This window comes from Delphinapterus leucas, chromosome 20 (assembly GCF_059928025.1).
Source record: "Delphinapterus leucas isolate spDelLeu-1000000601 "Yukka" chromosome 20, BTC_Dleu_Yukka2, whole genome shotgun sequence".
Taxonomy (NCBI): domain Eukaryota; kingdom Metazoa; phylum Chordata; class Mammalia; order Artiodactyla; family Monodontidae; genus Delphinapterus; species Delphinapterus leucas.
Window position 1 is genome coordinate 9,066,967 of NC_143148.1, and position 14,309 is coordinate 9,081,275.

The 14,309-nt window shown below is 55.1% G+C and overlaps 1 protein-coding gene across 1 annotated transcript in view; it reads right to left on the reverse strand.

Moving 5' to 3' along the window:
* Window positions 1-10,377: 10,377 nt before the first annotated feature.
* The window catches only part of ARHGAP35 (Rho GTPase activating protein 35), a 114,659-nt gene continuing 110,727 nt past the window's right edge, over window positions 10,378-14,309 (reverse strand). The window contains exons 6-7 of the mRNA XM_022585278.3: window positions 11,606-11,711; window positions 10,378-10,842 (exon numbers count right to left, since the gene is read on the reverse strand). Coding sequence (XP_022440986.1) covers window positions 10,485-10,842; window positions 11,606-11,711 — 464 coding nt within the window. The 3' untranslated portion in view covers window positions 10,378-10,484. The remainder of the gene's footprint in view (window positions 10,843-11,605; window positions 11,712-14,309) is intronic.

Here is a 14,309-nt window from a genome sequence, read left to right on the forward strand (position 1 = left end):
TGCCCGGGGAGCTCGGCTGACTGCTCTCCCAGCCCAAGGGCTGCTCCTACCAGAGAGAAAGGGACTCTCTCCACTACTGACACTGCAGAGTCCCCTGGAGAAGGGACAAGAGGCCGAGCAGCAGCTGGGGAGGCAGCAGGGTGAAGGTGGGGCAATGATGAGATACCTCTGCAATTATTATTAATTAATTAATTAATTAATTAATTAATTTTTGGCTGCACTGCTCAGTGTGTGCGATCTTAGTTCCCTGACCAGGGATCGAACCGGCGCCTCCTGCAGTGGAAGCGCGGAGCTGTAACCACTGGACCGCCAGGGAAGCCCCTTCAATTATTAAATGTGCCTCATCCTCATCGTCTCTGACTTCCCAACCGCCCACTTGGGCGTCTCCGACTTTATTCCAGCCCCGAGCTGCCCTTCAAGGTCGTAAGCACAATACCGATGACAACAATAAGAATAATAGTATCATTCGGGCTTCCCTGGTGGCGCAGTGGTTGAAAGTCCGCCTGCTCATGCAGGGGACACGGGTTCGTGCCCCGGTCCGGGAGGATCCCACATGCCGCGGAGCGGCTGGGCCCGTGAGCCATGGCCGCTGAGCCTGCGCGTCCGGAGCCTGTGCTCCGCAACGGGAGAGGCCACAGCAGTGAGAGGCCCGCGTACCACAAAAAAAAAAAAAAAAAAAAAAAAAAAGAATAATAGTATCATGGGGAAGAGTTGTAGGGGGTTGAGTAGTACCCCCACCCCACCCCAAGCGATATGTCCATGTCCTAACCCTGGAACTTGTGAACGTGACCTTACTTGGCAAAAGGGTCTTTTCAGATGTAATTAAGGATCTTGATATTGATATGAGATCATCCTGGATTATCTGGATTATCTGGATGGGCCCTAACTCCAGCGACAAATGTCCTTATAAGAGACAGAAGAGGAGGGAATCCCGTGGCAGTCCAGTGGTTGGGACTCCCTTGCTTTCACTGCCAAGGGCCCGGGTTCAATCCCTGGTTGGGGAACTAAGATCCCACAAGCTACCATGTGGCCAAAATAAATAAATACATAAATAAAAAAGAAGAGGAGACGCCCAGGAAAAATACAAATACACAGGGAGAAAGAAGAGGAGGCCATGCGAAAACGGTGGCAGAGATTGGAGGGAGGCCAAGGAGCCCCCAAAGGCTGGAGGAGGCGAGGAACAGCTCTCCTCTAGAGACTTCGGAGAAGCACAGCCCTGATGACACATTGATCTGGGGCTTCCGGCTGGTAGAGCTGTGAGGGGAGGCATTTCTGTTGTTATGACCAGTCTGCGGTCATTTGTTACAGTAGCCACAGGAAGAGCCATGGGCTTTGGGGTGCAAATCCTGGCTCCCACTTACTAGCTTGTGATGTTGGACAAATCACTTGGCTCTTTTGTGCCTTGGTTTCCTCATCTGGAAAGTGGGGATAAGAAAACAGGGCCTGATACCTTGTAAATGTCCAAAAATTGTTAGCTTTTTTTTTTTTAAGATACTTTTTTCTTCTTTAATCAATTTTTAAAAATTGAAGTATGGTTGATTTACTGTTAGCTTTTATTTTTATTTTTTAAAATCAATTAATTATTTTTACAGTAGGTCTTTATTGGTCACCCATTTTATTATTTATTCATTTTAAAATTTATGTACGTATGTATTTATTTATTATTGGTTGCGTTGGGTCTTCGTTGCTGTGCGCAGGCATTCTGTAGTTGCGCCGAGCGGGGGCTACTCTTCATTGCGGTGCACGTGCTTCTCACTGCGGTGGCTTCTCTTGTTGCGGGGCATGGGCTCTAGGCGTGCAGCCTTCAGTAGTTGTGGCTGAAGGGCTCTAGAGCGCAGGCTCAGTAGTTGTGGTGCACAGGCTCAGTTGCTCCGCGGCATGTGGGATCTTCCTGGACCAGGGCTCGAACCTGTGTCTCCTGCATTGGCAGGCGGATTCTTAACCACTGCGCCACCAGGGGAGCCCCCCTATTTTAAATAGAGCAGTGTGTACATGTCAATCCCAAACTCCCTGTTAGCTTCTTTTTTTTTTTTTTTTTTAGCTTCTATTAATATGATTTGTCTTGCTAACATTTGTGACAACTGCATGCTCTTTAATCCCCACCTAGGAGGCAGAGTTCCGGTGAGCAGTATCTCTCAAATCACCGCTTTCTTCTTCCTCCTCCTCAGCTCCTGCAAATCCGACGCAGTCTCTCCCATGCTCAAACTACCCCATGGCTCCCCAGCGCCCCCAGGACAAACTTTGAGCTTATTACCTCGCCCTGAATAAATGGATGGAGGGCTGGTTGGATGAGTGGCTCACCCCCTGCTTCTCAGCCTGCTCCTGGGACACTTCCAACCCCGTTCTCACCCTAGCTTAAAACGTCACCGACCCGGCTTCCAACACTTCCCAGGCCCGACCACGGCTGGGCAGGGCGGCGCTCTGCTGACCCCTGGTGGCCGCATGGAGTAACACGCCGCGTTCTCCACTTCCGGGCAGTCGGCCTGGAGCTGGTGAGAGCCTAGCAGCCTAGTAGGTGCTCGGTGCTGGCTGCAACTCGGGGAACAGACGGTGATTAGATACACTTTGTGTCAGCCCTGGAGTCGTCCCATCTCCTCTCTCTCACAGCCACGTGCAATGTTGAGCAGATTCTGTCGCCCTGACCTTTAAGGTATCCGGACTCCCACCTCCTCTCCCCACGTCCACTGTCCTGGCTTTGGTCTCATCCACCACCGCTTTCCTCCCCACTCCAGGCTGTCTTATCGATTTCTCCTTTTGCTTGGGCCTTCACAGCACTGTTACTGAATCTGTTTTTTACCTAAAATTTTGATCATGGATTTTGGGGAGCTGGCTTTGATTTTTTAAAACATGAATTGAAATATATTTTATCTTGATCACTGAGTTTGTGCCCCTTTAAGTTTTGTATCCGAGGCAAGTCATCCTGGTCTCTGCCTGCTGCAATGATGTCACATCCCCAGAGAGGTCTTCGTGACCACCCCAAATAACAGACCCGCTCCCCCTTAATACCTTATCTACACCCGGCATTATGCATACATTCATTTCTTTGCCTGTTTACTGTGTCTGTTCCACTAGGGGGTCAACTCCCAGCTGTGTCCCAGGGGGCCTGGCACAGAGTAAACACTCAGGAAATACGGGTTAAATGGGCGAATACAATCTGAACGAGTAACAGAAAAGCACTGTTGCAGAAGAGAACATTTTTTTTTTTTCTTTGAAAGCAAAGGAGCTCATCTTGGTCTGGGGGGAGGGGGTGACTTTCCCAAGGAAGAGTCCATGGACCTGAAATCTAAAGGCTAGGGAGGGAGTTAGCAAGGAGGGGTGGGCAGAGTTCCAGGAGGGAACAGCATGTGCAAAAGGCCTGAGGTGGACGGGCCCTTGAGGACTCGGAGGGCTGGACCGAAGGGTGTAAGGTAAGACTCCCTGGGGGGTTGGCGGGGGCTTCACAGGACCTGCTGAAGAGTTTGCCTCTGAGGGCACTGGGGACCCCCAGAAGGTGTTAAGGGAGGGGTGGCAGGGCCAGATCTGTTTTGAAAAGCTTGCTCTGCTGCCACAGGGAGATGGAAGGGAGGGGGTGAGACTGGAGGCTGGGAGACCTGGGAGGAGGCCAAGGAGGAAGCTGGTGAGATTCAATCAGGATGGTGGCAGGAAATGAGCAGGAAAATGGTGGGATCTGAGAGCTACGTGGAAGGTAAAATGCAACTTGGAGGTGGGCCGGGTTGATGGGAGAGAGTAACACCCTGAGGAGGTCTCCAGGGTCTCTGGCTTTGGGGAAGCATGGGGGATGAACAGGTTTGGAGAAAGGGGTCGGGAGTGTGGCTGTGGGTATGTCACGGTCAGCAAGTGGAGTGTCACAGGCAGGTGGATAGGAATGTGGCCCTCGGAGCAGAGGTCTGTGCTGGAGTCACATGGGAGAGGTCGGCTTATAGATTCAAGTCAAGGGCCAGGTTGAGACCGACCATTGCGTTCTACAGACCGAGGACCTTGGTGGGCGCCTTGCTCAAGGCACCTTGGTGGGCATTCTGAGAGGACATATGGGGGAGCCACAGGCCCTGCCCCCCCCAAGCTCTCCACTTGGGTGGATGGGGCTGAGAGGTATAAGTATACAAGTACACGTGACTTGAGACAAAGGTTTATGTCAGCACACATATTGAGTGCCAGCTGTATACTGTATAAATTGTTTTGAAAAAGAACAAATGCTGAAGCATTTATGGGAGTCACACGAATCCCCATAGTAGGCAAATGGTTGTTGGGTGAGTCAGTGTGTAAAAGGGTCTGGGAAGAATTTCTAGAGGAAGACTGGCTTGGAAGGACAGGCGAGGATCTGATGGGCAGAGCTGAGGTTTGGGGGTGTGTGGATTGGAGGAATTCCAGGCAGAGGGAACAGCACAAGCAAAGACTTGGAAGACGGAAGGAGCCAAGTGCATTCAGAGGATATGATTTTGACAGATGCTGGGAGTCTGACTGGAGGAATGGGAGAGAAGGGCAGGCTGGGTCGAGGGAGGGGCCCCTGGCTGGCCCGCGGTAGACCTGTGAGTGACTGCTGGCTCCTGTCGACGGGCGGCGACTGCCTGGAGGGGCGTGTGGGGCCCGAGCTCTGGCGAGGGAGGGTTGTGATCAATGACTGCGCCTGCCACGGGCACGGGAGGGGAGAGGCATCTCGTTCGGTGACTAGTTCCCACTGCTGCTGCAGGTAACGCAAAGCCAGGTCTTCCTTCTGGAGTAACTTGGGGGTACGAAGACTGAGGACGGGGAGGTCACTGAAGGTGTGGGAGTGTCCGTCAGAGTCCAGGTGAGCCAGAATTAGGACCTGGGCCAGAACGGAGGCGGTGGGGACAGAGAGGTCACGGCTGCATGTGGCATCTGGGAGGTGACCTAGAGAGCCTAGAAGGAAGGAGGGGTGAGGAGGGAACAGGGATAGAGCGGACCGAGTCTGAGTGGCTGAGGTGTCTTTGAGGGGCAACCTCCATCCCTGGAGCTGCTGTCCTGAGAAGCTGACTCTCCTGGGTCACCCAGGGGTAAACCCTGACATCTGACCCCAGAGCCACTGGCGTGGCCTCCGCTCAGACAACAGGAAGTGACAGGGATGGACAGGACCTGACGTTTGGTGTCTCCTTGGCCTGCTGGGTCCCTGTGGCCACAGGGGTCTCTGGGTGGTGCTTCGCATGATGACCTAAACTGCAGGGGTGACGGTAGACATGAGGGGGGAAGCAGGTCGCTCTGCTAGAGGAGAGGAGAGGAGAGGAGAGAGGAGAGGAGGCCAGTGCTGGCCCTGTGCAGGCGGGAGCTCCCGGCAGCAGTCCCTGGAATGGAGGCGTAAGGTGCCAGCAGCTCCCCACGGGGCCCAGCTCTGCTGGAGAATGCCTGCTCCCAGGGGCCCGGCTCTGCTGAAGAATGCCTGCTCCCAGGGGCCCGGCTCTGCTGGAGAATGCCTGCTCCCTGGGGTGCTGTGGGACCCTCTCCCTCCATGGCCAGAGACCCACCGCGCTCCTCCTGAGGGTCTGAGGATGGAGCCAGCGTCCCCACGGGGCCTGAGGGGGCGGGAGCCTGGCCTGCTGGCCTGCCCGGGGTGGGTGTGCTCAGGGCCCGGGGAGGAGGGGCCACCTTCATCTCTCTCAGGTTTGGTTTTTTACAAGATTGATTTATTAACTATGATACATGTCACATAAGGCCTTTTCAGTTTTTTACACCATTCCCATTGAGACAAGTACAATACTCTGTAGCAAATACATGATTTTAAAAAACAAAACCAAACAAAAACACCTCAGTCAGAGATGCCTCAGCCTTAGTTGATGGCTGACCATGCACTAATCAGGTTGGAGCCTCAAAAAACCCACGTGTTTAAAAAAAAAAGTTTGGAAATTAAGCAAACATTCCTAATACCAACTAGAGGATGTCCTGGTTAAAGCCCCTAAAACACAAAGAAATAATTGTTATACTTTCTTTACATACAGTTCTTCACTTTTGCTGCGAAACAGAATTTTGGGCACACAGCCAGACTACTAACACATTTCAATACCATTAATGTTTTTTTTTTTTTCCTCAGGAAACTCAAAATATTTGTTAATTCAACATATATAAAGATCATTTAACATGTGAAAATACAAGTACCAGAAAAATAAGCTGGCAGCAGCACTATTCCGAATTTTCAAACAAGTTTTATTCCCAACAATTCAGACTTTTTAAAAATTTCTTTAAATGTACACAGGGAACATGATTCTTTTTTATGCAAACAATAACTTACGCCCTGTCTCGACTACATTGAAGTGTAACATCACTGCTGTTGGAGCTTGCCGAGGGGGGCTGCTGGGCAGGAGCTGCAGGCAGTCGCCTCTGACCCTCGAGGAGTCTGCAGGCGGGCGGCCGGCTGAGAGATGGCTCTCAGAGGAGGTGGTGAGAAGAATCCTTCCCTTCTAAAGACAGCGGTGGCGGGCCCAGGCCGGGACCTTAGACGAGAGTGGCCCTTCCCCTCACGCCAGGCCTTCTCTGGTGCGATCACCAGCAGTCACGGACGTGACTTGGGCTTTCGGCATACACGACTCAGTCGTCCTTTCACCTAAGCACGAACGAGCGGCTTGAACCTGCCCAGCAACTGGAGTGAGGGCAACTCTTCCGTCCACTGTCTGCGGAAACCAGCAGTGCCAGGGAACGAGCACCGCGACTGTCCCCAGCAAGCTGGGCCCGTTCCTAGGCCCCGCGGCACACCATGCGCATCGCACACGAGGAAGGTGGTGTGAAGGAACTTGGTCCACAGCAACCCACCCAAATCCCTGGAGCTTCCTTCTCTTGGAAAAGCAGAGCCCTCAGTGGCAGAGCCAACACTTCCTCCAGCAAACATCCCCCCGCAGTGTAGGTCTCCTCTTAGGAAGGGACTGGGGAGGGCACAGATGGAGATGACCTTAGATTACAAATGCAGCTGACTGGTTTCCGAGTTTCAGGGCTGAGGCCGGAACACCCGTGGCCTAGGGGATGGCGTCTCTCTAGGTCACCCCCCCCGCCCCCCCCCCGGAGGAGCCAAGATGCAAGGACGAGGGAAGTTGTGCTCTCCCAGCCCCTCCTGGCCGGTGTGCTGCCCCTATGCTGTCACCCCCTGTCCACCCTGGCAAGGACACACACATTCTGCTAGAAGAATCTCACTTGCAGCATGCATTCTGCTTTAAGCAGGAAGACCAAGATGGCAGTGGATGTAGGAAAACCCAGGAAACAGCACTCAGTATTTCACATTCCTCCTCAAAATGCCAAGTGATGGGAAGAACTTGACAGACGCAGGAATAAATGTGCTGTGATACCCACATGCAACACAACCAAGAACTGAGGGCAAATTCACAAGCCACGCCTCCTAACCTTGGACCACTTCCCTCTGTGGAACCATCGGTGCTGCAGATCCAGAATCAGCCTTATACTTAAAACCGAGGGCTGTTCATTTCCAGCTCCTGGTGCCTACACTCTTGTGGATGTAGAAAGAACACCGGACAGGGAGAGAGCTTCCGGGCACACTGCTATTTTGCTGTGAGGCACCGAACGAGCCCCATACCCCCACTGACATGCTCACCCATTTTGGCAAAGGTGAATTAATGCCTGCCACTCCCTCAATTCCTAGAGCCGTGGTGCAGCTCACATGAGAATGACTTGTCAGATAACTTTCCAGAGCTTAACACACTAGATGAACGGGAGGTGGGGGGTGGGAAGCATTCCAGTTACGGGTAGCCTGCCCCAACACACTCCCACACTCGCTTTCGTGGGTCCCCTCCAAGTGCCCATTTGGTCCAAATGATGACCCCCACCCCCACCCCCAGAGGCCAAAGCCCAGGGCCCAGCAATGCTGCTGGTACCAATGCCAACTCGGGATGAATGTCCTCCAGCCCGAGAAGCAGAAAATGTAACTGAGTTAGCAAAGGAAACAAAGAGGAACCCCTGAAGCTTCCTGTCCGATTGTGGCTTTCGGGGCATGAGCCACCAGCCCGCACCTGCACAGTTAAAGCCCTGGCAGGACATTGGGGGCAGGCACGTGAGGGGATCCGTGCAGCTGCCCAGGTTGGCTGGCCGGGGGCACCATGGGACCGGAGGCTAACCTGTGGAAGCCTGGTCTCTGCTACTCCCACATGGGTAATGATGCAATGCACAGGCGTTCGCCCTTACCGTGCCCCTTCCCCATCCAGAAAAATCACCTACCACTTACAAGGACTGTGCAGTCTCAGGGTGGGAGTTGCCTGGGAAGGCAGGACAGCTCGGGGCTTGTGAAGTTCCTGGTGCAAAGCCAAGGTTGCAGCTAGCCCAGTGTGCCAGCACAAAGGGGTGGTAGTGTAGACTGGGCAGTGGGAGGGATCCAGGCCACTTCTGTTTTAGTTCACACATGGGACAGTGGCCCCAGGCCACCCCCACCCCAAACTGGGGCTGACTGGGAGTAGGTGAGCATGACCTAGAAAAGGCAGAGATTAACGGAGTCATTTCCTCACCTGCCTGGGGCTCAGAGCTGAGGGAGTTGGAGGGCCAGAGAAGCATGAGTCTGACCACCTCAGTCAAAACTAAACACAAACACTGCCTTCCAGCCAAGCCCCGACCTATAAAGCATGAAGCACAGATCCACCAGAACAGAAGAAATCCGGCATCCAACATTTACCTAAGACATTCATGTACCTTGGATTTGTTTTTTGACTTGTATCCCTAAGGAGGCGGTAAAACTTGCAGGGATAATTTAGTTTTTCCAAGCACCTTATTTTGTCAAACTAGAAACGGTGAGATATCCAGCTTATCCAGAGAAGTCAGTGAGCAAAGGGCCTACCCCGCCCTCCAACAGCCAACAGGAAGCGTTTGGGGCTGGGAGTGGCGGGGATTGTTCCGAGGCATCTTTTACTCTGTCAGGTCACCCCGCTGAGGCAACCCAGGGCGTCCTGGAACACACCACAGGTGCTGCTTCTTAAAGTGCAAAGAGACCCCAGAGGATTACGCAGCGTGCGGGCCTCCACCCCACGCCCAGGGTACCTTAGTGTCAGGCTTCTTCACTGCAGAGGCCATGGCCCAGCCACGGGGAATGGGGGGCAGCCAGTATCTGTAGCAGCCTTAGCACGGTTGCTGTGTTTGGAGGGCGGAGGTGGGAATGAGAAGGGTTCTCAGGGGCCAGTGGAAAGGCCAGGAAGGGCGGGGGAAGGCCACAGGAGGAGGATGGTGTCAGGCAGGCACGATGCCCTCCTCACGACTCTCACGGTCTTTGTACCTTTAGCTCCTCTGGGCTCTGACAGCCTGGGAGCTTGAAGGATGGCCCTACATGGCACCAGCAGACCACCGTACTTCAAGAGTTCCCCACACACGGCCCACTTCCCACAAATACCCCTGCTGGCGCAGTATGAAAATGATTCAACACCAAACACACTGAACCAAACCCCAAGTGCACCCTGGCGCCCTCCAGCTGCCCCCACCCCAACCTTGCGCGCGCGCACGCACGCAGCAGCAGCGTTCCTGGAGCATTGTAGTGTGTTCCAAGGCAGACCAGTATCTATGCTGGTCTCCCTAGCTCTTCCCACCAGGGGCTCAAACTGTCTTCTTGGGGTGGTGGGGGGCATCTAGTGACAGGACGTAAGTGGGACCCCAAAAGGCTCTCAGGCAACCACCCCCGGGCAGGCACCCCCGCTCTGCTGTCACCAAGACAGGGGTCCGCGTCCACCTGTCTGCCTCTCGGCAGAGGTGGGGAGAGAGTTACATCTCGACGTCTGTAGTTTTCTTCCTTTTCTTTTTAAAAATCATTGGAGGGGGTCTTCCCATTTTTCTTCGTGTTCCTGTTTTAAAGGGAGCGCATCCCCAAAGCCTGTGAAGCGACGAGGGGGTGCGTGGGGGGTGGAAGCGGCGACACCCTCTCTCGGTCCGGGCACGGAGCTACCCTCCCTCTGTTCTGATCTGTGCTCAGCACTGTGCCTCGGGATGGCACAGCCGTGGCCTACGTGTTCCCAAGGAGGCTGCTAGACAGGCTGCACGGGCAACGGGGGTGAGGTGCAGATACGGAAGGTGGGAAGCGGTAACAGACGGGAAGTGTTCTCTTTAGGGGCTGCCGGCCCCGTCCTGGGGCAGCCTGAAGCCCCAAATCTCCTCCTCCCCTGGCCAAAGCCCGTGCTCTGTCCAGTGGGCGGACGCCCTGAGGCTGGTGTGCGCAGACAGGTGGGGGAGGGGGTCCGGGGACCAGTGAGCGTGTGGAGGGCCACAGGGTCGCTGCCTGGCTAGTTCAGTCCTCAAAAGGGTCCAAGTCAAAGGGCAGGGCCCCGGCTGTGGCCTGCAGCCAGCCCCAGGTCTGCAGTGCTGGGGCTCAGGGCACTGGACGGCCCAGCCTCTGGCGGACTGTTGGCTGGTGGTGCTACCGCTGAGATGTCGAGAAGGTGAGAGGAGAGAGGGGACACCCTCCCCACCCCCGCCCCCAGTAGACCCGGTTTTGTTCAAGGCCAAACGCTACCCCGACAAACAGAGAAGACCGTGTCTCCTTTCGCCCTGGGCCTCGGGGGGGCTCACAGCGTGTGTTCGGCTTGAAGCTGGGAGGGGAGCAGTGGCTGCATCGGGGACTGGGGGGTGGGCGGAGGCGACTGGGGCGGTGACGGCTGACTTGTGACAGGTGTGGAGGTGAGGAAGGGCACGGTGGAAGCCAGGGCAGAGGGGGAGCTGGGCGTGGCGCCGGGAGGCTCGCTGATGGGCCTGTTGTGGAAGAAGAAGGGGCACTGCTGGATGAAGAGCTCAATGATTGTCTGGTAGGTCCGTGTGGCCGTGAGGGCGTCCATGGTGCTGAAGTCGGGTCTCATCAAGGTGGGCCAGAAGCAGATGGACAGGTTCTCACTGGTCATGAGATTCACCTTGTTGTTGTGGCTGACTCTGCAGGCGACACCAAACTCAAGGTCAGAGCCCTGTAGCAGGCCTGATCGAGGATCTCGACCGACTGTGCTCATGGTCATTGCCTCGCCAGCTGCTCTCCTGGCCCGCCCACCCGCAGCCCGAGAACAGAAAAGGCCCCAGCACAGCTCTCCAGGGCCCTGGCCTGCGAGTTGAGGCCCGAGCCCCTCCACGCCCCGTCCTCTGTTCCAGTGCCTCACGCGGCTCTGAGGCCCAGCTCACGGGAGGCACCCCGCCCCCCCAGCCCCGTGGGTGGACAGGATGCCTCAGGGACTCTCCCGCAGGCCCCCAAAGCGGGGCAATGCTCTGGCTGTACAGAGAAGAAGCGTGTGTATCCCAAGCCACGTCCATAAGACACCACTTTGTCAGGAGAGGAATAGGTCTGACTGGAAAACAAACCTACTGTGTGTGTGAGTAAATGCGGGAACCACGCAGCTAACTGGTTTCCTGACTGTGGCTCCCGCACTTGCTTGAGTGCAGTTCACTCTCTTACACCGCACACCTGTCTCGGCCCAGCGTGCTGTCACGCCAGTCAGGAAACACGAATCCTGGAGAAAGGACTTCGGGTGTGCGGGGGGCCACGCAGGCCTCTCTCAGACAGAACCAGGACAGGAACCCGAGGTGGAGGAGCCAGCAGCCCAGCAGGCTGAGGACGGAGCCTTGCTCAGCCACATTCTACAGCCAACTGGCCCCGACTGGAGGTTTTCAAAGGAGGGAAGACCAAACAGCAAGCCCTGCAACGTACTTGTTCAGGTGAGAGATGACATATTTGAAGACTTCATGGTTTTCCTTCGGGAATCTCTTGAGTACCTCCTTAAGGGCGTGTAACTTTTGCTCACGGTCATTGATTTCTGAGGAGAGAGAAAACCAAGACAAGGCTGGTGGGCCTGGGGCTCAAAGCAGATACTGGTCCTGGGCACTTGGTCAGACTGGTGGGTTGGCGGCCAGGGAAGAGTACGCTGTATATACTCTACCTTCTCTGAGGGAAGCCCAACCCCATCCTCTCCCTGCAAGCCAGTGCCCAAGGCTGGCACACCTGGCAGTGGCATGGGGCTAGGGGTCAGGCCCACCTCCGTGTCCCAGGCCCCTGCTGAAGGGGAGCGCTGTACGCCTGGGGCTTCCTGCCCACCCCCCACCCGAGACTCCACGATCCAGAGAGAATCTACCATAAAGAACACCGTTCTTTGCTCATCCGGTTGCCCCTGGAGACAGGCATCCCAATGCAGAAAGCCTGCCTGCTTCCTGACCAGACGGGTGAGCGCTGCCACCCACCCACGCCAACAGACGGTCTAGGGAGGGAGTTTGTCACAAGACCAGGGCTCTGTCCTTTTCCTGGAGTCACAGGGACCCTCCACATATCTCCCTATTGGAGGAGCCGATGGAAACAGCGGGGGAATTCTTATGTAGTTCATCAAAGGGACGACATACCCCCTTCCCCCACTACTGCCCAGAGTTTGCCCATCACGGAATCCTAATGTACTGAGAGAGGGAAAATATGCTAACCCAAATGAAACGCTTAATCCACGCCAGGCCTGGCTCGGCGAGCCCTCACAATCCTACGAGGCCGGGGCTGTTATCACCCCACTTCAAGGATGAGGGATCTGAGGCCCAGAGAGGTTGCAGACATCAGCCTCTTGGTCTGGGAACCAAACCCTCTCCAGATGGCTTCAGAGTCTGAGTGAGGACCGCTGTGCTCCCTGGGGCCCTGGTTCCCCTTCCTGAGTAGACCTGGCCTGCCTTGTCTGGGAGAGCCGCCCTGGGCTAGTGGGACAAAAATGGTCCAGAGACCACTTGGAACCAGTTGGTCGAGAGATCTCTCTGAGCATGGGAAGGTATCCCTGAGGCCACTTGCTGGAACTGAAGGCTATCTCTAGGACTCCAGGGCTCATAAAAATCACAGGAGGATCCCATGAAGAGATGGCAGCTCTCCCACAACTGATGGCTGTGGGGTAGGTGGACAGGGGGTTGTTCATTAAGAAATATGATGGTTCCTAACTGGTCTGGGGACATGGGCTCCTTTAGGATAGATGAAAGCTCTGGACCCTCTCCCACAAATAAACTGTGTACAGCCCTGTCTACGATTCCTGGAGCTTCACAGACTCCCCAGACCCACATATTCTTTAGGAAGCCTCTGGTCTCCTAGTTAAGAACTTCTGTAGGAGGTGATGTTCCTAGAGGGTCACCACAGTCTGGGAGCCTCAAGCTAGACTCAGAAGGACAGACAGAACATAAACGGCTGGTGGGGAGGTGTGGGGAGGTACAGGGAGGAAGGGCTGTGCGGTGGTCTAGATCTCGTCTCTGAGACCAACCAACTGCGTGATCTCGGGGGAGTGACACGTCTGAGCGGCAGTCTCCCTGCCCATGAAAGAGGCTCATGACAGTGCCTCCTTTACTTGGCAACACCACACCATGAAATGAAGAGCTCACAGCCAGACACACAACAAGCACCTGGGAGCAAGTCTGAGTTTCAGGGAACCAGTGGAAGAGGCGGCCGCCAAGATGGCAGGCATGGAGCTGAGGGTGTTCGCTGGCAGGCTAATGAGCATGAAACCGGTGAATGTTTTGACTTGAGAGCGTGGCTTGATAAAAACAGTGTTTTGGCAACATCTGTCTGTTAGAGGATGACTACAAACACCCCCACAGGAACTAATTATGTGGCGCCATTATCAGTTTCATTTCTCTGAACCCAAGACTTATTGTAAGGGTTCAACTTCAAGGGCACCCTTTTTGTCTGGCCTTGAGTTTCAAAATCCTTTACTGTTACGTTTCAATAAAAAGTTTACTTAAAAGAAGGAAACGGCTCAGGGTGGGGGCAGGGGTGGAGGGATGAACAACTGTCCTGGAAAACACGAGACGCACGGGCATGCTGAGTCTCACTTAGAATAGCTGCGCCCTTCCAGACGCGGCTTCCGGAGGCCTCTTCTAGGCGCCCGCACGACAAGAACACAGCTGTGTACGAACAGCAGCACCTTCAAGTAAGAGCCCAGCCTCACCCGTCCTCCTGGCTGGACGCAGGAAATGGGGCTGCTAATGGCACTGCCTGCCCGGGACGGCCCCTCTCCTTCCTATCTGCTGAGCAACAAGGACGGCTGCTCCGTCTCTCTCTTCCGGGCGGCGGGCCAGGGGGATTACAGAACCTGCTCGGACAGTGATTCAAGGGCCACCCTCAGGCACGCCAGCCTCTCTCCCCCTCCCGGTGTAGCACACCAGCAAGGTGCCTAACAAGGCCCTAGATGGAGGGGAGGGCGGCGAAGGGAACAACCGGAAGCCTCCCGGTGCAAAGCCCCATGAAGAACAAGGTCCACCTCACGCACAGCCTTCTGATCTGACCCGTCCTTCTGTCTCGATGTTCCTCCAGCAAGCACACCACCACCAGCGTTGAGGGACCCACTCACACCGGCCGTCTTTTCATGGTAGTCACGACACCAGTGACTTCTTACCTCTGGAGA